This window comes from Episyrphus balteatus, chromosome 2, assembly GCF_945859705.1.
Source record: "Episyrphus balteatus chromosome 2, idEpiBalt1.1, whole genome shotgun sequence".
In the NCBI taxonomy this organism is placed as follows: Eukaryota; Metazoa; Arthropoda; class Insecta; order Diptera; family Syrphidae; genus Episyrphus; species Episyrphus balteatus.
In genome coordinates, this window is record NC_079135.1 from 78483899 (window position 1) to 78501449 (window position 17551).

General features: G+C 30.9%; 2 protein-coding genes and 1 long non-coding RNA gene across 4 annotated transcripts; 2 read left to right on the plus strand and 1 right to left on the minus strand.

Moving 5' to 3' along the window:
* The first annotated feature begins 2865 nt into the window (after positions 1–2865).
* Positions 2866–3774, plus strand: LOC129912036 (uncharacterized). Its single transcript, XM_055990121.1, has 3 exons — positions 2866–3010; positions 3080–3387; positions 3463–3774. The coding sequence occupies exons 1-3, from the start codon at positions 2953–2955 to the stop codon at positions 3541–3543; spliced, it is 447 nt and encodes a 148-aa protein (XP_055846096.1). The 5' UTR covers positions 2866–2952; the 3' UTR covers positions 3544–3774.
* Positions 3775–3805: 31 nt separating this feature from the next.
* LOC129912037 (uncharacterized) lies at positions 3806–4872 on the plus strand. Its single transcript, XR_008771735.1, has 2 exons — positions 3806–4629; positions 4692–4872. It is a non-coding gene; the product is annotated as an uncharacterized LOC129912037 (long non-coding RNA).
* Positions 4873–6488: 1616 nt separating this feature from the next.
* LOC129908478 (endoplasmic reticulum resident protein 44) lies at positions 6489–16693 on the minus strand. Of its 2 annotated transcripts, XM_055984967.1 has the most exons (8): positions 16496–16693; positions 16117–16192; positions 12381–12472; positions 11923–12316; positions 11803–11832; positions 7397–7663; positions 7133–7331; positions 6489–7074 (listed from the first exon to the last, which is right to left on the minus strand). In XM_055984967.1, exons 1-8 carry the CDS (start codon positions 16541–16543, stop codon positions 6933–6935), a joined length of 1248 nt encoding a protein of 415 aa, XP_055840942.1. In that variant the 5' UTR covers positions 16544–16693; the 3' UTR covers positions 6489–6932. The 2 variants fall into 2 exon arrangements, with proteins under 2 accessions (XP_055840942.1, XP_055840943.1); XM_055984968.1 differs by lacking the exon at positions 11803–11832.
* Between the last annotated feature and the right edge of the window lie 858 nt (positions 16694–17551).

A 17551-nucleotide genomic window follows, 5' to 3' on the forward strand; every position in this document is an offset into this window, starting at 1 on the left:
GAAAAAACTTTGGTAATTTTATATACATCTGTGGCAACAAGGAAAAACAACATAAGTCAGTTTTTACAACTTTTCAGGAGAGCGTTTTGAAAGTTTGGCTTCCCATAAGAAGTCAATGCTAATGTCATTTTTCTTTTACCTGTAATTCAAAAACCGTTTAAGATAAAAATACGAAAAAAATATGGTAGATAGAATCGCTTATTGTGCATCAGATTTTGTGAAAATCTCAATTTCGACATAAGTTGACTTATGTTATTATTCCTTGTTGCCACAGACATATCTGTTTAACAATCTTATCAGGATCCATTTAAGACTTTTATCTGAAAAGTTCATTGCGTACATCTCGAGATATTAACATTTCAATGGAACCATGTCAAACAAATTTTTGATTATTTTTTTCTATGAGAGTTTTTTTCAAACCTCGTTTTCTCCGCTTTTTTTTTTGTTAATATTTACAGATATTTCTGTATGAACACAACAATTAAACTACCTCGGCACTACTGTTTTTATCGAGAGAAAGTAAAATCTGGATAATTATCTGGATTTTTCAAAAATCTATACAGATAAAGTTTTTGTTGTAAATTGTTTTGATTTCAAAAATCTCGATGTCGTTTTTTTGCACAAAATCTATATAGATAAACAAAAAAACACACCTAATATTTACTATAGATAAGAAAAGGGGCGTTCACGATCTATTGTACAAAAATAAAATTTTACATTTTTACTAGGCCTGTTGCACCAGATCGTGAATACCCCAATTGCTAACCAGTACTAAACTTCAGCCTTGCTACCGATTTCAATAAATAAAAGTTGCTGATCCACGGATTAAATATTTGTTCAACTGGCCCTTATCGATTTTCCTACAACAGATTATTTAAAGCCTGTTGTTATAAATACATGGATTAATATAATAAATTGGAATAAAAGAAACACGTGTTTTCAGTTGAACGATTTGGAAAAGAGAAGAAATTTATTTGGAAACTAAATTCAAAGCTACTAAGGAATTTCAAAGCTACTAAGTTTTTTTTTTTTTTTGAATAAACAAAATTTAATTCTAAGTACAAAAGAACAAAGTGTTGTTTTTTAACATCCCCACTGAATTAGATTTTGCCAAAGCGTAATCCGAGTGCAGTAACACAAGCGTTGTGTTTTGGGACTGGTAGAGCCTTGGTCATCACATCAGCTGCCATATCTTTGGTACTAACGTTTTTTAAAATTATTTTGCCTTCATCGATTTTTTCTCTTATAAAATGGTGTTTGACATCAATGTGTTTGGTTCTGCCATGATAAGAACTGGTAAGAGCCAAATTTATAGCACTTTGATTGTCACATCGGATTGTTGTCGAGTCTGGTGAGTTTGGAATGAGCTCTCTCTGCAACATTTTCAACCAAGTTGCTTCTTGAGCTGCTGCTGCTAGCGCCATATATTCTGCTTCAGTGGTTGAGATAGCAACCGTTGGTTGTTTCTTCGAATTCCATGAAATAGCACCATTGTTAAGCAGGAAAGTATAGCCGGTAACAGAACGTCTTTCATCAGTATCACTTGCCCAGTCAGCATCGCAAAAAGCAGATACATTGTTATCACCACTGGTATATACAAGTTTCATATCGGCTGTTCCCTTATACTACGTTTCCACCTACGCTAAATCCGGGATTTAGCTGAGTAGATTTAGCATAAATCTCGAGTTTTATTCTAAACCTCGGATTGAAAGTAGGTAAACATCCTAGATTTAGGGTATCTCAACCCAAATCTGAGATAAAGCGAAGTAGATTTAAAATAAATCTCGAGATTTATTCTAAATCTACTTAGCTAAATCTCGGATTTAGCGTAGGTGGAAACATAGTATTAAGGTACCGTAGAATATGTTTAATTGCTGTCCAGTGTGGTTTTCCAGGATTTTGAGTGTATCGGCTGACCGCACTCACAGCAAAGCTGATATCGTGCGTGAAACTTGAGCCGCAAACAATATACTACCAACAGCTTGTTGGTAAGGCACATCCGTCATTTCTTCGCGTTCAGTTTCACTTTGAGGACACATCTCTTTCGTCAGTTTTTGATTAGGATCTAAGGGCGTCTTTACTGGGTTGCAATCCATCATATTGAAACGACTAAGAATTTCATTTATGTATAGTTCTTGGTCTAATGAAATCATTCCCTTCTTGCGATCTCTCTTGATTTGAATGCCCAAAACGAAACGTGCTTCACCGATGTCCTTCATTTTGAAATTTGACTTTAAGTTGTTCTTTAGTTCCAACTTTTGCTTTTCGTCATTTGATAAAATTAGGAGATCATCTACGTAAACTCCTACGTATAGCATTTTATCTCCAGATATTTTGTAATATACGCATGGATCAACTTTCGATTTTTACTACAGCCCAAATGAGATAGTTTGGCAAATTAGGTCAGTTCAAATTTAATATTTTTTCTATGCGATTTGAAATTTGGGCTCTAGTGAAAACAGGATATTAAAGATTCTGTTTTCACTAGAGCCCAAATGACACAGTACACATACAGTAGCGAGCAAAAAAAATGCAAACGAAAAAGGTTTAAAGACTTTTGAACAAGAACTAAGTTACCAAATTTGACATATTAAAACTGTTTTATTTTCACTAAACAGAGTCAATTTGTGGAATATTATACTCCAATACAATTATTTGGTCAAAAGTCTACCTAAATATGCGATTTTAGACGAGCAAAAAAATGCAAATGTTTTTATTGTTTGCATTTTTTTTGCTCGCTACTGTATGCCCAAATGAGACAATTTCGCATTTTTCATTTTTTGTCATTACCATCTTACCTCAATAACATCCCTGATCAAATCTTCATCTAGGGAGTGGCTTACAGGCTAGAAGCTTTGAGCTCATTTGTAAATGTCAAATTAATGATCAAAGGGAGTTCTTCGAATTATTTGTGTTTATAATTTATAAATTTTATTTTATATTAATAATAACATGGAATTCTGGAAAATTTGTTTAATTTCCATACTTGGAATATATTTCTGCACCGATAGTAAATCTATTTAAAAATAAATTATATTTCATTATTCTGCTAAACACCTATTTTATTTTTATTCTACAGTACAATTTGTATCTGGACTTGAATGCTACGTTTGTTCTAATCAAACGGGAAACACTGAGAAATGCCTAAACACAATTAAAACTTGTGATCAAGGTGACGATGTTTGTTTCACAGAAATCCGATGGGGCAGTCAACCGTATTTCTCCCAAGGAGCCCTCAAACAGTATTACGTTTCGAAACGATGCATGCCAAAAAGTCACTGCCAAAAGCAAAGGAAACGATTTATGCCATACTGCACCCATATCTGGTATGAAGATTGGACATGTGCCGAATGCTGTCAGGGAGATAGATGCAATTATTTTGTAATTGTAAGTGTTTCAGATTGGGGAAGGCTTTTACATAATTCTTGATTATTTTTGTATTTTTTTTTTTTTTCTTTAAAGAGTGGAACACCCAAAACGACAATCTCTGGAACAGTCTTGATGTTTGGCTTCATTTTGGCAATTTTTAATCAATTTACTTAAACAAAAATCAGAGAACAGTAACTCATTTCATTCATTCCAAATGTAGCACAATATTACTACCAATCTCGAATACCTTTTTGTACGAATAACTTATCGTTAGAATAGAAACTGTTGGATAGTGCCTTATTTACTTGATGTTTCATGTTTACATAGACTTAAGATAAATCCGTCCATTTTTTTGTTTTATTCACTTAGGCAGGAAAATAAATCTTTTTAATTTTCTTATATATAAATTATTTTGCGTTTTTTTCTTAAACTCTTATATTCGCAATAAGAAACTATTAAGATTCTTAAAACTTAAATTTTTCTATGAACTTTAGGCATGCATGGGAACTTTACTTAGAAAGAATACAGATGAGTCAACGTGTGTATAAAAAAGACAGGCAACATTTAAGTTGTGTGATTCATTCTGAAATGCAATTAGGTGGAATGGTCACACAAGTCTCTAAAAGATGTCAGTTATTTGCGTTTTTGTAGGTGATGATGCAGAAAGTCGGAGGAGCCCCTCAAACGAAAAATACGCGCCGTAATCTGGGATGCCATCACGTAACTTGACTTAACTCGATACAGTCGAGCTTTGAAAGTACTTTCGATTATGCCAAATAAGATGCTACTAATACCCGATTGTATTGACCACAGCCAAATGTATCAAGTTACGTGCATGTGGCTCTTGATTTGGAACGAAAAAATTTAATTTAATAATATTCTATTGAGTTAGTTGAACACTTTGTCCATCTAGTTGATAGTATTATGATGTGGCTGCAAATTTAGACTGTTGTTTTCAATTTGTATAATATTTTCATTAGTTGGACATTATAACTCGTGTGCTCTACCGATAGCTTTACTAATCTGATTTGCAGTTTTTTTTTGTTGCATGGCATTGGATGTGAGAGACACAATCGCGATAGTATGTTAATTATAATGTTGTTGCGATTTTTAACTTTACTACCCCCATCACGCTATGAAATTTAAACTAAACAAAATTGATTCAAAGCAGAAGGCTGCTGGTGTGCGAGTTGAGTTTGAGTTTATTCAATTTATTTTAAATACAATTATGCCAGAATCTACAGAGGAAACTATTGAAAGGTAAAAATTAATTTAAATTAAACATTCTTTGAGTGAAGTTTCATTTTTTTTTCAATTTTCAGAAAAAATAAAACACCAATAAAACAGACAAGACACGGTTGCTTTACTAAGTCGACAATTGTAGTTGTGAATATTTTAAGTTTTTTTTTTAATTCAAGAATATTGATGTGAATACTTTTTTATTTTAATTTTTGTTTTATTTAATATTTTTCCATGAATAAAATTTTCAAAGATATCATTCAACTGAATTTAGAATTATTTATTAAATTTTAGATAACGATGTATAACGATTATGATTGTGGAACGTACCTGGTCTGTTATATACCATACAAGATAGACATTTGATTGATTTTTCAGCAGGATGCAAAGCAGTATGCAACACGCTACAATGAAATCGATATTGATAAAAGTGAATTCTAGAACACCAAATTTATTTTGTGTGTCAACTGATCTTGATTTGAAATCACTATTCCACTCAGTTTCGAAAATACCGGAATTGCTTCTAACTTAAAAAAAAAACTTAGGTAATTTAATATTTTATTATACCAAAGAAAGCCGTTTCTTACATTTTTACAGAGAGATTTTACTGGGATCTATCGAAAATCTCCAGGGGCAGGACCGTAATCAGGAATTTGTTTTGGGCCAAAAAAATAGGACAAAAAAATAAAAAACATAAAACTTTTTTTATAGTACATATTTCACTATATTCATCATAGTTGAAAAAATGTTGAATTTATCATTAGCTTCAATAGAATAAAGGACTCTGAATCGTGTTCCATAAACGCCGATTGCTCTATAATAAAATTTGAGTACAAAAACAATCTTCTATGCAAATATTCAAACTGGAACTTGATTTCAAAAACTAGATTTCATTCACTCAACCTTGAAGACTTGAAGAGATGGCCCTTATTGGCAATGTAGTTCAATTTTCGTACGATAAATGTCGATCGAATCGAATAAATATCTGTTTTGGTATTGTTTATCTCTTCCGTAAAAGAAATTTGCTATTGTAAATTATGAACTTGATTTGAGCCGATAGCAAAATTAAAAATCAAAAACATCGAACAATAAAACAAAAAAATATCGTTTACAATAGCAAAATTCATTTTCGATTATCGATCGCCCCAATCAGGGTGACGACCTCCCGAACCTAGGTACCTTTGTGCTTTGGATATCCTGGATCCCAACCGATCCGTCCCGATCCTCGTTTGTTTTATTTCCAGGAAACAGAAATCGTATGAAATGATAGCTAAATTCCCTTGGAAAATTTATTAACTGCGTTCCTTTGGGCATATTTATCTATTGCTTAGTACACAAAACTACTTTGAACTACCTTTTCAATATAGCAAAAATAGTTCAAAGTAGTTTTAAGTACTAAGAAGTAGATAAATGTTCCCAAAGGAACGCAGTTAATAAATTTTCCAGGGAATTCAGCTATCATTTAAAAAATATTTGGAAAATAGCATAGTCAACAGTGTTTTCGAAAATGATTTGCCAGTCCGGGTATTAAAAGCTTTTACTGCAAAACACCACACACTATTATCCTGAACATAAAATTATGTGTGGAAAGAAATCGACCCAGAATCAGTATCATAGTAAATATCCTAGAATATAAATTGAAAAAAAAATACAAATATTTTCGGCAGACTTCATAAATACATATATTTAGTTGTTTTTCTCTTTTAAATTAAATATATTATTATAATTTAATATAAATTATTTAAATCAAACTCATGAGTAGATTTTAATTAATTGTAAGATACACATATACTTGTTTTTTTTTTTTTTTTTTTTTTTGTAGCACAAACTGAAATAATATCCATATTTTACATAGTATTTAGTAGAAAAAACACTGGAAAGATTTTATATAATATATATTTACAACTGTAGTATTTATTACGATGTTTATATTATTATTTTAAAAAAGAACCTAAACACGACTGCCGAATTAAGTTGGTTACAGTACAAGAAAGCAGGATTTCTTTCTAGGCACCGTAATAATTATAAAAAAGAAACGAATACAGCTCAGAGATAAGAATATTATGAAAGTTAAATATACGGAATAATATTTAAATCAACATTTTTGTTTTCAAAGCAAATAGATACAAAAAAAAGCCGATAATTATGTTTTTTGTTCACATAATCTACAGCAGCTCAGCTGATCAGAACCAAAAGACTCATCACACATAACCACATGTTTTCTTTTTACATCGAAGAAGAGAACAAACAATTCAACTAAAAAAAATAATAGAAATTAAGAATCTATAAGGGATCAAAAGTGTAATCTAAAATAGATGTTTAAATTATAATTCGTCCTTCAGTAGAGTGTAACGATTTTTCGAAGGACCAAGCTTCTTAAATGTCGACTCGGGCGGCGATGTGATGAATTTGATTTGAATATCATTATCTTGATCGTTTGTTGGATCAGGTCCGTAATGAAATTCCCTAGAAACGGATATGAATGTTAAAAAAAAAAAATTAAAAAAAGCAACTCTTTTTATACCTATGGAGTTTTCCATTATACAAATCTTGTAAGAACTCCTTTAGTTTGCCTGGTTTGTACATATCTTTGAACTCGGGGAAAAGATACATGTGTCTAAAGGAATCAATGGCAATAAGTGGCAAGTCATCATCCGACTTTCCCAAGTGATGGAGTGGATGAGCAAAACGTTTGCCATCAGCAGTTAGGAAATTAACATTTTCTTAAAAAAAAAAAAATTAATAAATAATAATAATTTGCTCAAACACCACCAAAATATTAACATACGTTTCTCAGTGAGCAATTCATTTTCAATAATAGCTTTGTAGTCTTTGATAGAATCAGTATCATCAGGATTATGGAACAATATCAAAAATGGTAAGCCTTCTTCAGTTAATTCTTCGGCATTTTCAAAAGTTATCTCTCGCACTAAAGGAACACACTTCTCCTGTACCCAAATATTAAGTTCATCAAAATTGACAAGACCACCCTTGTAGGTTTCGTCATTTTCATGTGACAAAGCTACATCGGGTCTAAAAACAATAATTGGAGTTCCTGTAAAATAAGTTATGGTTAAAATTTGTTAACTATCCGTAAGTCAATAAAAATGATCGTTTTCGATTAATAAAAACAATGAATTTATCATCATAAAAAAATTGATTTGTTGCAAAAGAAGAACATCATTACCATCACCAAAAACAAAACTGAACAAAATTAATTAATAATAATTTTCGTTTAAATAAAAGCCAAAAAAAAGAATACATGGATTTATAGCCTTTTTATGCGAACTCAAGACGAAGGTGAAAAAAAGAATAATTTAAAATAGATAAAAAAAATGAAACAATTCCTGAAACCACAATAATCATTTTAAGGAGTTATCGCTTCCGTACGAACTGAATCTCAGACACCTAGGCGGCAATTAAATCTGTTGCCCCTGCCTCTTCAAAATCAAACAAGGTCCTAGCCTAGAAAACTTATGCTAAGGAAAACTAACCTAAGATGGACTCAGATACCTGCCTCGCAACTATTATACCTGCCTCGCAGCCAAACAAATATAACCAATGACTTGAAATCGACTGCATACTTAGACACTCTAATGACTTCTTCAGGGGGCTTTAAGGGTGAAGAAAAAGAAGACGAAACAAAATCCCAAACTAAGACGAAACAGTTCACATCATCCAATTTAAAAGTTCAAGTGACCTCAACTCCAAAGCTTTTCGTCCAAGTACGACAGTGTCGGTAAACATCGACCAAAGTAAGGGTACGACACGCTTTTTTCGTTATTGTTCACAACATCTTTGCAATAAAAGAAAACTCTAGCTCGGAGAATTCATCCGTGAAGATACTAGTGAAAAATTAAAATAGACATCTAAAAAGTATTGGAAAGCTATGTAGAGCAGAATTGATTTAAGAAAATACGTTCAGATTGATTGAGCACAAATAATAGAATAAAATTTATTTAAAGAACATTAATTTAACAAACAATTAAAATATTAAAAGCTACTATACAATATCTATAGAACAAAGTATTATAGAATAGTACAGTGATTGCATTAAAACTTAACACCCCCACTTAATTCAAGTACTTCTTAGACCCATTAATGTACAAAATTCAGAACATAAATGAGTTCGCTGAACAGTCTTTCGATAAATGGCCAAATTTGTTGCATGTAAAACATCGAACACATTTCATCTTTTTCTTTGATTTTTCATTTTTATTGTATTTTTTATGTACATTTCCATTAAGTGCTGACGACGTTAACCCATCTGTCGTTTTAGAAAATTCATGTTCAAAACAGACTTCCTGAAAAATTTTCTTTTTCACGAAGTCACTAGAAATTTCTGCGCCTGACCACTCAATACGCATAATCATCGGCATGAATCTCTCTGGAAGTCCTACCAGAAGATGTATTCCAATCCACTCTTCTGTAATCGTCATGCCAATTTCTTGAAGTTTATGTGAAGTTGAAATGATAGTATTAACATACTCATCAACGGATTCGCAATTATCCAATGATGTTGAAGCAAGAATTCTTAGCAAACTAATTTTTCTTCTCAATCCACGATCTATAAACGAATTGTTTAATGAATCCCATACATCTTTAGCTGTTTTTGCGTCTTTAATGTGGACATAGTTAATGGGATCCACCAAAAGAATTATTGTGGTTTTCGCCTTTTTAATCTTCTGTTCGTCTTTTTCGGTGCCAAGAACACAATCCCATAAATCTTCTAGTACCAAATAATTTTGAACGGCAAAACGCCATGTATCAAAATGTTCGCGATCTTTGAGTCTTTCAATTAAGGGCAACGGAGTTCCAATGGACATTTCAACAAAAAATATTTCTTCTTGTAATTTTAATATTGTTCTTTAACAGTTTGTCCAGATTGATTGAGAACAATAATAGAATAAAATTTATTTAAAGAAAATTAATTTGACAAACAAGAAAAATATCAAAGGCTACTATTTAATATCTATAGAACAAAGTATTATAGAATAGTACAGTGTTTGAATTAAAACTTCAACAAAAATTAATCTCTCTATTCATTAAAAGCTTTGAGTGGTTCAACTATGGGGTTACTAACTCGCTAGTTTTTGAAGTATCACAATGGGCCTATGAGGTCGAAGGTAGTAATTATTTCTGTAGAATGTACCTTCCTGGCATATTATTTATTTATTCCTACGTAGATATTATACAGTAAACCATCCAATTTCCGGCCTATTACAAGTAGTTTAATTTTGGCATTCCAACCTGATTTAAAAATAAAATCATTTAAGAAATGGTATTGAACTTTCAGATGTTCCACTGATATAAGTTTTCTTCACTTCACTGATTAGTATACTCCAAATTTACCCTTTTTCTGAAGTGATGGAAGAATATAAATGAGAGTAGATATGGTTTTGTTATTGTGTTTGGGTGATTTTTCTATATGAAAATAATATTGCCAAAAATTAAAAACAATAAACGCTAAAGCAAAAGTCAAATGTAAATGTGGGTGCAGCCCGTGTGCAAAAAGTTGTGATCTGACAAAGAATTTGTAGCTAATTTTGAGTACTCCGTACTTAAAAAGCTGAAGCAAGGAAAACGACGTTAAGAATTGAAATGCCTAACTCAAACACAAAAAATTAGTTCCGTTTTTGAAATGTGAATGTTTCAACGTAATATACGATACTTGTACAATGGTCGGAAAAAGTATTTTGACAAAATGAACATTTTTCTTACTGATGAGAAAAATCTGTAACGGTTAAACATAAAATAAGGAAGTTGACGGTTATTTAATAAGTATATTATGGTGAATCTCATGATGGTCAATGTCAGTCAAATAGTTGGTATTATGCTTCGAGGCTGCATTTTTTGTATAAAAAGTGCTAATTTTTGAGGGAAAAAAGTATTTTGACAAACGTTCTTTTTCAATGTTGGTAAGGTAAGGTAATGCATTTTACATGTATCAAGAACGTAAAAAACTGACAGACTTGTTAAGGCTCCGATTTGTAAAAAAGTGGGCAAAACGGCGGAACTTAACATTGAATAAAGTGCATCTTCTGTTGCAAGTCATAATTTCGGTGTGTCTGTTAAAAAAAACCTGTGGAGAACTGAATTTATCGCGGGAATCTATAAATTACCAAATATTAAAACACAAAAATATAATTATACTATGCAAAATTTACCACGAATGGACAAAAAATGAAAAAATGCACTAAAAAAAACAGACGCATTTTGAGGAATTCACTTTAAATTGGGGACTGAGTCCAAAATCCCTGAATTTGGAAATGCCATTCTTTCATCAAAAACTTTGTTAGCAAAAGTTCCCTTTGCAGGAAGCTCGAGGAAGACAGTTTTGATTATGTATGGGAAGATAGTACAGTATTTATTTCATAAAACAAAAATTGAAAAAAACTGAATTCTCAAAGAAACATATTGGTATGCTTCTTTCGTTCAAAAACAAAGTTTTATGGACCACATTCCCACAAATTTCTATCTCAATGATCCATTTAACGCAAAGGAACTGTTAAAGCTCCGTAAAAATTTGGTCAAGTTTGTTCCAAAAGCGAAAAGCATAACAACATATCCCTTTGAGAATTCAACTTTTTTTCAATTTTTGTATTATAACGTAAATGCTGTTTTATCTTCCCATCTCCACAGGTTTTTTTTAACAGACACACCGAAATTATGACTTGCAACAGAAGATGCACTTAATTCAATGTTAAGTTCCGCCGTTTTGCCCACTTTTTTACAAATCGGAGCCTTAACAAGTCTGTCAGTTTTTTACGTTCTTGATACATGTAAAATGCATTACCTTACCTTACCAACATTGAAAAAGAACGTTTGTCAAGATACTTTTTTCCCTCAAAAATTAGCACTTTTTATACAAAAAATGCAGCCTAGAAGCATAATACCAACTATTTGACTGACATTGACCATCATGAGATTCACCATAATATACTTATTAAATAACCGTCAACTTCCTTATTTTATGTTTAACCGTTACAGATTATTCTCATCAGTAAGAAAAATGTTCATTTTGTCAAAATACTTTTTCCGGTTGTTGTATGTATATACTTATATATGTACTTGTATCAAAATTTTAAACCAAAATTATAACCAACATATTAAAGAACATTGAAACAAAATATAGTGAAATGTTTAAATAGGGTTAAGAAGAGGTCTGATGTTACATCACGATAGTTAATTTACCTATAGGTTTTGTTTCTCCTTCACTTTGTTCTTTGAAAGGAAGTAAAAAAAAGTTATGCATGCATTAAATAAATTATGTTAATAATTATTTTGATAGCAATAAAGTGTTACAAGTCTCACCTGGAGGATGCATTGCTTTAGATGAATCTCCAAAGCCAACATGGAATTGACAGTCTTCTTTAAGATTCGTTGCAACTCTTCGGAATGTATTATATTCAGGTTGATCACGACGATCGAAATAACCAATAACAATACGTTTTTTCGAATCGAGATTTTCTAGATCCTTTAGCGAATGGAATTCTTTGATTGGATCTTCCAATTGTTTTTTGACAAATTCCAAAAATGCTTCAGCTGATCTCTGTCCACGATATTCTCTCTTTGTCAATTGTCCATTGCGTACTATTTTAAGTGTTGGATATTTTGTGATGTGGAAACGTGATGCAATGCTTGTTTCACGGTCGCAATCTACTTTGCCAAGAACAACTTTTCCAGCTTCAGGGAATGCTTCTCGTACCTATACCGGTTAAAATGTATTTTATCTTAAAACAGGAAAACTAAATAAAAGAAACTTTTTTTACCTTATCTGCGGCTTCATTGAATACAGGTTGAAGAATGTTACTAAAACGACACCACTCAGCATAGAAGTTAAGAAAAACCAGTTCGTTTGATGCTGAAATGATAATAAAATTAATTAAATATGTATTTACTAAACAAAATTCAGACAAAAATTGCATTGTCAACAATCACAACTATCTGAATCATTGATTAAATGTTATGTAACCTTATCACCTTCAATAGAATGCGCTGTTTGTTTAGCAGAAATTATTTATTGATTTAATAGTTATTTCAAACCCACAGAAAAGTGTACGTTATGTTCTGTATTTTCTTGGGGAGAAAACAATATGGTGTGAAGGGTTTTTTGTAAGACTTTAACATACGCGCAGTGATGCTGTGAAATCAATTTATGTTGAAGGTTTTGAATGAACAATTATGTGTGTGTTACCACCAAGTTCATAGGCTGGAGTTATAACTAACCGATCGTCAGATTCCTTTAAGTGGTTCTAAACCGCTGATGTTCAATTAATTTTGGATCAAAACCTAGCGATTAGGAGGCCGACGCACTACGCATCGCACCACCGCTGCCACCTGATAAGCTCTAACCTAGAACTGGTTTTCTAATTATCAAGTTTACTTGAACCGACTATCATTTTTGCTGATAGTTTTTAAATGTGCTATTTTATTTTATTTTGCAAAAAATCCCAAAAAAGCGATTATTTAAAAAAAAACTTTTAAATTAAATAAAAAGTTTAAATATATTGTTTGGCAGCTAATTTCCACAATTACGTTATGCAACTGCTGTACTGGCGTTTAGTTTTTCCGTTTCGTCTTTTAAGTATCTACATACAGACATAATTCGACAAGGTGATATCTGTAAACCGGTTATTACATACTCCATAATGGTCTAGTTATTTGAATGAATGACGAATCAGGTGAATTCAAATGTCTTTCTTTTATCTTAAACGAAAAAAAAAACTGCAACAGCTTAATGTAAAGTACACTTAGCTTTCAAAATTCTTATTGAAGAGCAATCGTTGGTTAAGAAATCACCATTAATCACGTATTGAGGAGTACACAAAACATTATTACCCTTACTTTTTGTTTATAAACAATATATTAACCAGTATTTACCTACTCAAGTCTTATCTAATAATCTGAAGTGAATAATTTGATAGTTTCTGTACATAATGTCTTTTTGAGAAAAAAAAGCCAAAACATTGTGGCTAGCTGAAAAATCAATACAATTTCGTAGAATGTGTTGAATGACAATTTAACCTACATATTTGGGACTGGAGTTCAATAGCATGCTTATGGCATATTGAAGAGTTACCTACACTTAACAACTATGAAAATCGACTTAAATGAAAAACGGTAAAAATTCACTTAGATAACTTTGGCATAGAACCCATATATATAGTTAAACTGCAATCTGTTTACTAAAAATGATTTGGAAAAAACTTAATCATAATGTTTTCAATTGTTTGGGATGTAAGTCAATGAACTGTCTGTCTTTAACTGCTTTATCTGTAATATTTCAAATGTCAGAACAAATTTAAATAGATAAAAGAGTTCATGAAATAGAACAAAAACATATATCACATTGTTGTTGTCACAACAATAATATTGAAAGTGTTACAACAAACCCCGAGTAATGTTTGTATTTTAAATTAAAGGTTTAATACCCTGGTTTGAACTTTTAAAATTTACAGTAGTTCGATCATTTGTTTATTCAGTTGAAATCTGGCTTTTATTACTTCTGACATAACAGCGAAATGCACAACGAATATACTACGTACATGCTCCACTTTATTTTTGCCACTTGAATAAACAAACAATACTCGACTATGCTTTTTATTATTAAATTTAAGAAGAAAATTGTTTACAAAAAATAATGACGTTAAATATTTTATTGATATTTTATAAATCCTTAAACAAGACTGAAATTAGCTGCAGTTAAACTTTTTTTAAAAGCTTTTAATAGTTAGAAAAAAAATGATGATATGATAAAGGAAAGAGTATATTCAAAGCGTTCAATTCAAAGCGTCAAAGTCTTGGAATGTAATGTTTTAAAACCTTGACCCTCAACAAGTTTTTATTAACTTTGTTAGATTTGGTAACTTTGATAATTTCTGAAAACCAGTTTGCTTCTCTATTTTTTGTACTTATTTATTATTTGAAATGGGTTATATGCACACAAGCAATTAACTATTTATTTGTATTTATTATTTATATGTACATATTTCGAGCATCAAACTTCTCAAAAACTTTTAAAAGTATCTACACCAGCTTCTAGTTCAAAACAGTGCTTTGCGTAAAATATGAATCGAAAAAACATAGCTCGAGGAGCAAGGAGTCGCTGATTCAAACCCGGCGGACGGTTCGATTCAAAATTTGGTTGCAGCGATTTTGTTTTCCAAACGGTGCTGAATTATATTTGTTTAAATTGTCATTTTTACTTACTCGTTTTTTTTTTTTTCTTATTATGTGCAAAAAAAAATAACCAGATGCAGAAAAAATTGGGACTACCCCGTACGGCCCTATAAGCTATTGATACCACAAGATATTATTTAATAGGGCTCATTAATGTTCACAAAGACTCATTTTTCCGGGCTCTAGACTCATTTTAAACCAAGCCTGAGGTAACAACAATCTACGCTAGGCAAACATTTACTGATAGGTAGTTGGAAAGACCAAGATGTATTTTTTTTCGGGCTGAGATAGTCATATGCATTGCTCTAAATAAACAGCAGATTAAATTTCCTTCAAAATGCTCAAAAAGTTTTTTCATTTAAAATTAACCGAAAAATGACCATTCGAACCTATCTTAATTTTCTCATTTTTTGTTTTACTCAAGTAAAAAACAGACCACAACAAAAAATTTTGTTTTACTTCGTAAAACACTTTTCTGTTTTGATTACTCAAACTCTATCAATAGTTAGGGCCAATTTTTTCACTCGGAGTTGAACATAACTTGAGAATTTTTATATTAAAAATTCTCAAGTTATGTTCAACTTCAAGTGAAAAAAAGGGCCCTTAATCTATTGCTATCATTAAAACTTTTTTTTAAAATAAATTATCAGTCGTATTTATTAGATTTTTGTCTAGGCTATTGGGTGAAATTTCAAACCGTAAGTTTTAAGAACGGAATCTTTATTTTATCTGAAGGTCAAAGATTTGAAAAGAGTAATATATAGAAGCTATTCAGTTTTTTGCGTTTTCCCGACAATTTTTCAAAATGGACTTATTCCGTTCTTAAAACTGATGCTTCAATTGCTAAAGCCATTTAATAAGTTGTTAAATTAAAAATCAGTCCGCTTTTTGGCTTAGTAACTTACTAAAATGGCTTTAGCAATTTACAAAAATTGTTTAAAATTCTGCGCTATTGCAATTAAGTTCTGACTTCGTTTCGATATACCTATAAGAAAAAACAAACAAACTTTCGAACCTTATCTTCTACAGGTGAACTCTTAATTCTAAGGAAAATTGTCAGTAAAATTTCATTAATTGCTACTGATAAGGAAGGTACAAAATAGAAAAAAAAAAATACAAAACATCATTGAAGCGTAAAAACCCCGATTTTAAAACGAAATTTGTTGTGTTTTGACCGATATAGTCAACACATCGCCGTCAGGAGAGCGTGTAATTATCATCTCTACACATTCATCGATGCCCGATGGTGATGGTTGGGTGACACGTCGAATATTTAATACAAATATTAACGAATGGATCTAGATGATGATTATAAATTATGCTTACCTAGAGTCATGTCAATGTTTTGACTATTTAATTCAACAGCCCCGCTGTCGGTCGGGTTGTAGAAAACATAAAAGATCTGTAAAATAAAACCATCATTAGTTTTTTTTTTTTTAATATACAAATAAGAAATGGAGACAAAATATATTGTAACCAATCAAAAACTGCAACATAATTTACAAAACATATTTCAATTATTGTTTACTAATGATGTGCAAAAGTCGTGGCACGTTTTTTCTCATTAATTCAATAAGAAAAGTAATTATATGGGTTTTTTTTTTCTTTAGTGATGAAGATTCCCTTTCCACCGTTTATCGGTGAAAGAAATCAATTTGCCGCAACTTTAGCCAACAATTAAAAAGTATTTAGTTCAATAATTTACCATGATTAGTTGGAAGAAAATGCATTTTGTACTGCTAAATAGATTCATGGTGAACAATTTTTATTGAAATTAAACAAAATAATTATGTTAATTTCATGAAACAAGATAAAAATATCGCCCCCGTCACCAGAGATGAGAAACTTCTGCTTTTTTCTTTTGGTTCTTTTCCAGTTTTCACACAGAAGAGAGCGGACACACAGATACAGCAGCACCAAATACGACAGAAGAACTGAATGACATTTCCAAACAAATGGTGCCAACATGAAGAAAATAAAGTTTTAGAAGCGACATCTGGTGAGTTTTTTGTATGTATTAAGAAAACTTATAAGTTATATATTTAAAAATTATAAAAAGAGTTGCCGTTGGCAAATTAATAAATAAATACAAAACAATATATATTTTATATTTTGTTTTGCTGATTTATAATATTATTATTTTGTGGTTGTATTTCTTCCCTTATTATTAGGTATGAACCTCGAAATATATTGGCAAATTTAAAATAAAAATGGCGTTTTTATTTGAATAATAAGGGAAGAAATACAACCACAAAATAATAACAAAACAAATTATTTAATTTCTCGTATATAATTTTGTATCAGTTTTCTTTTTTATTTTTTTCTAATAAAAAATTCAAACTTGATATAAAAATGGCAAAACATTACTTTATAAAAAATGGGGAAAAGTAGATAAGTACTATAAACTTTTATCCTATACTCTTGTTTAAGTCTACAGAAAGAACAAAATTGGTTCAAATTTACCCACGTGATCCTTTTTTATAAATCTCAGGGTAGAAAATAATATTTCTAGAAGACCAAAAATTAATGAAACTTACCAAATTAAGGAATTCAAAAAAGACTGCCAAGAGGCCAACAATACAATTTTCCAAAACTAAAAAAAAACTTAACTTTAATTTGTTTATAAAAAAATGACCATTTTGAGATTGTGTTGATGCTAAGGATTTTCTGAGGAAAAATTTAAAAAGAAGTCTTATTATATCTCAAAAACGTGACGTCATAGTTTTTTTTACTTGGGTTATTAGGTACAAGCGCCACTTGT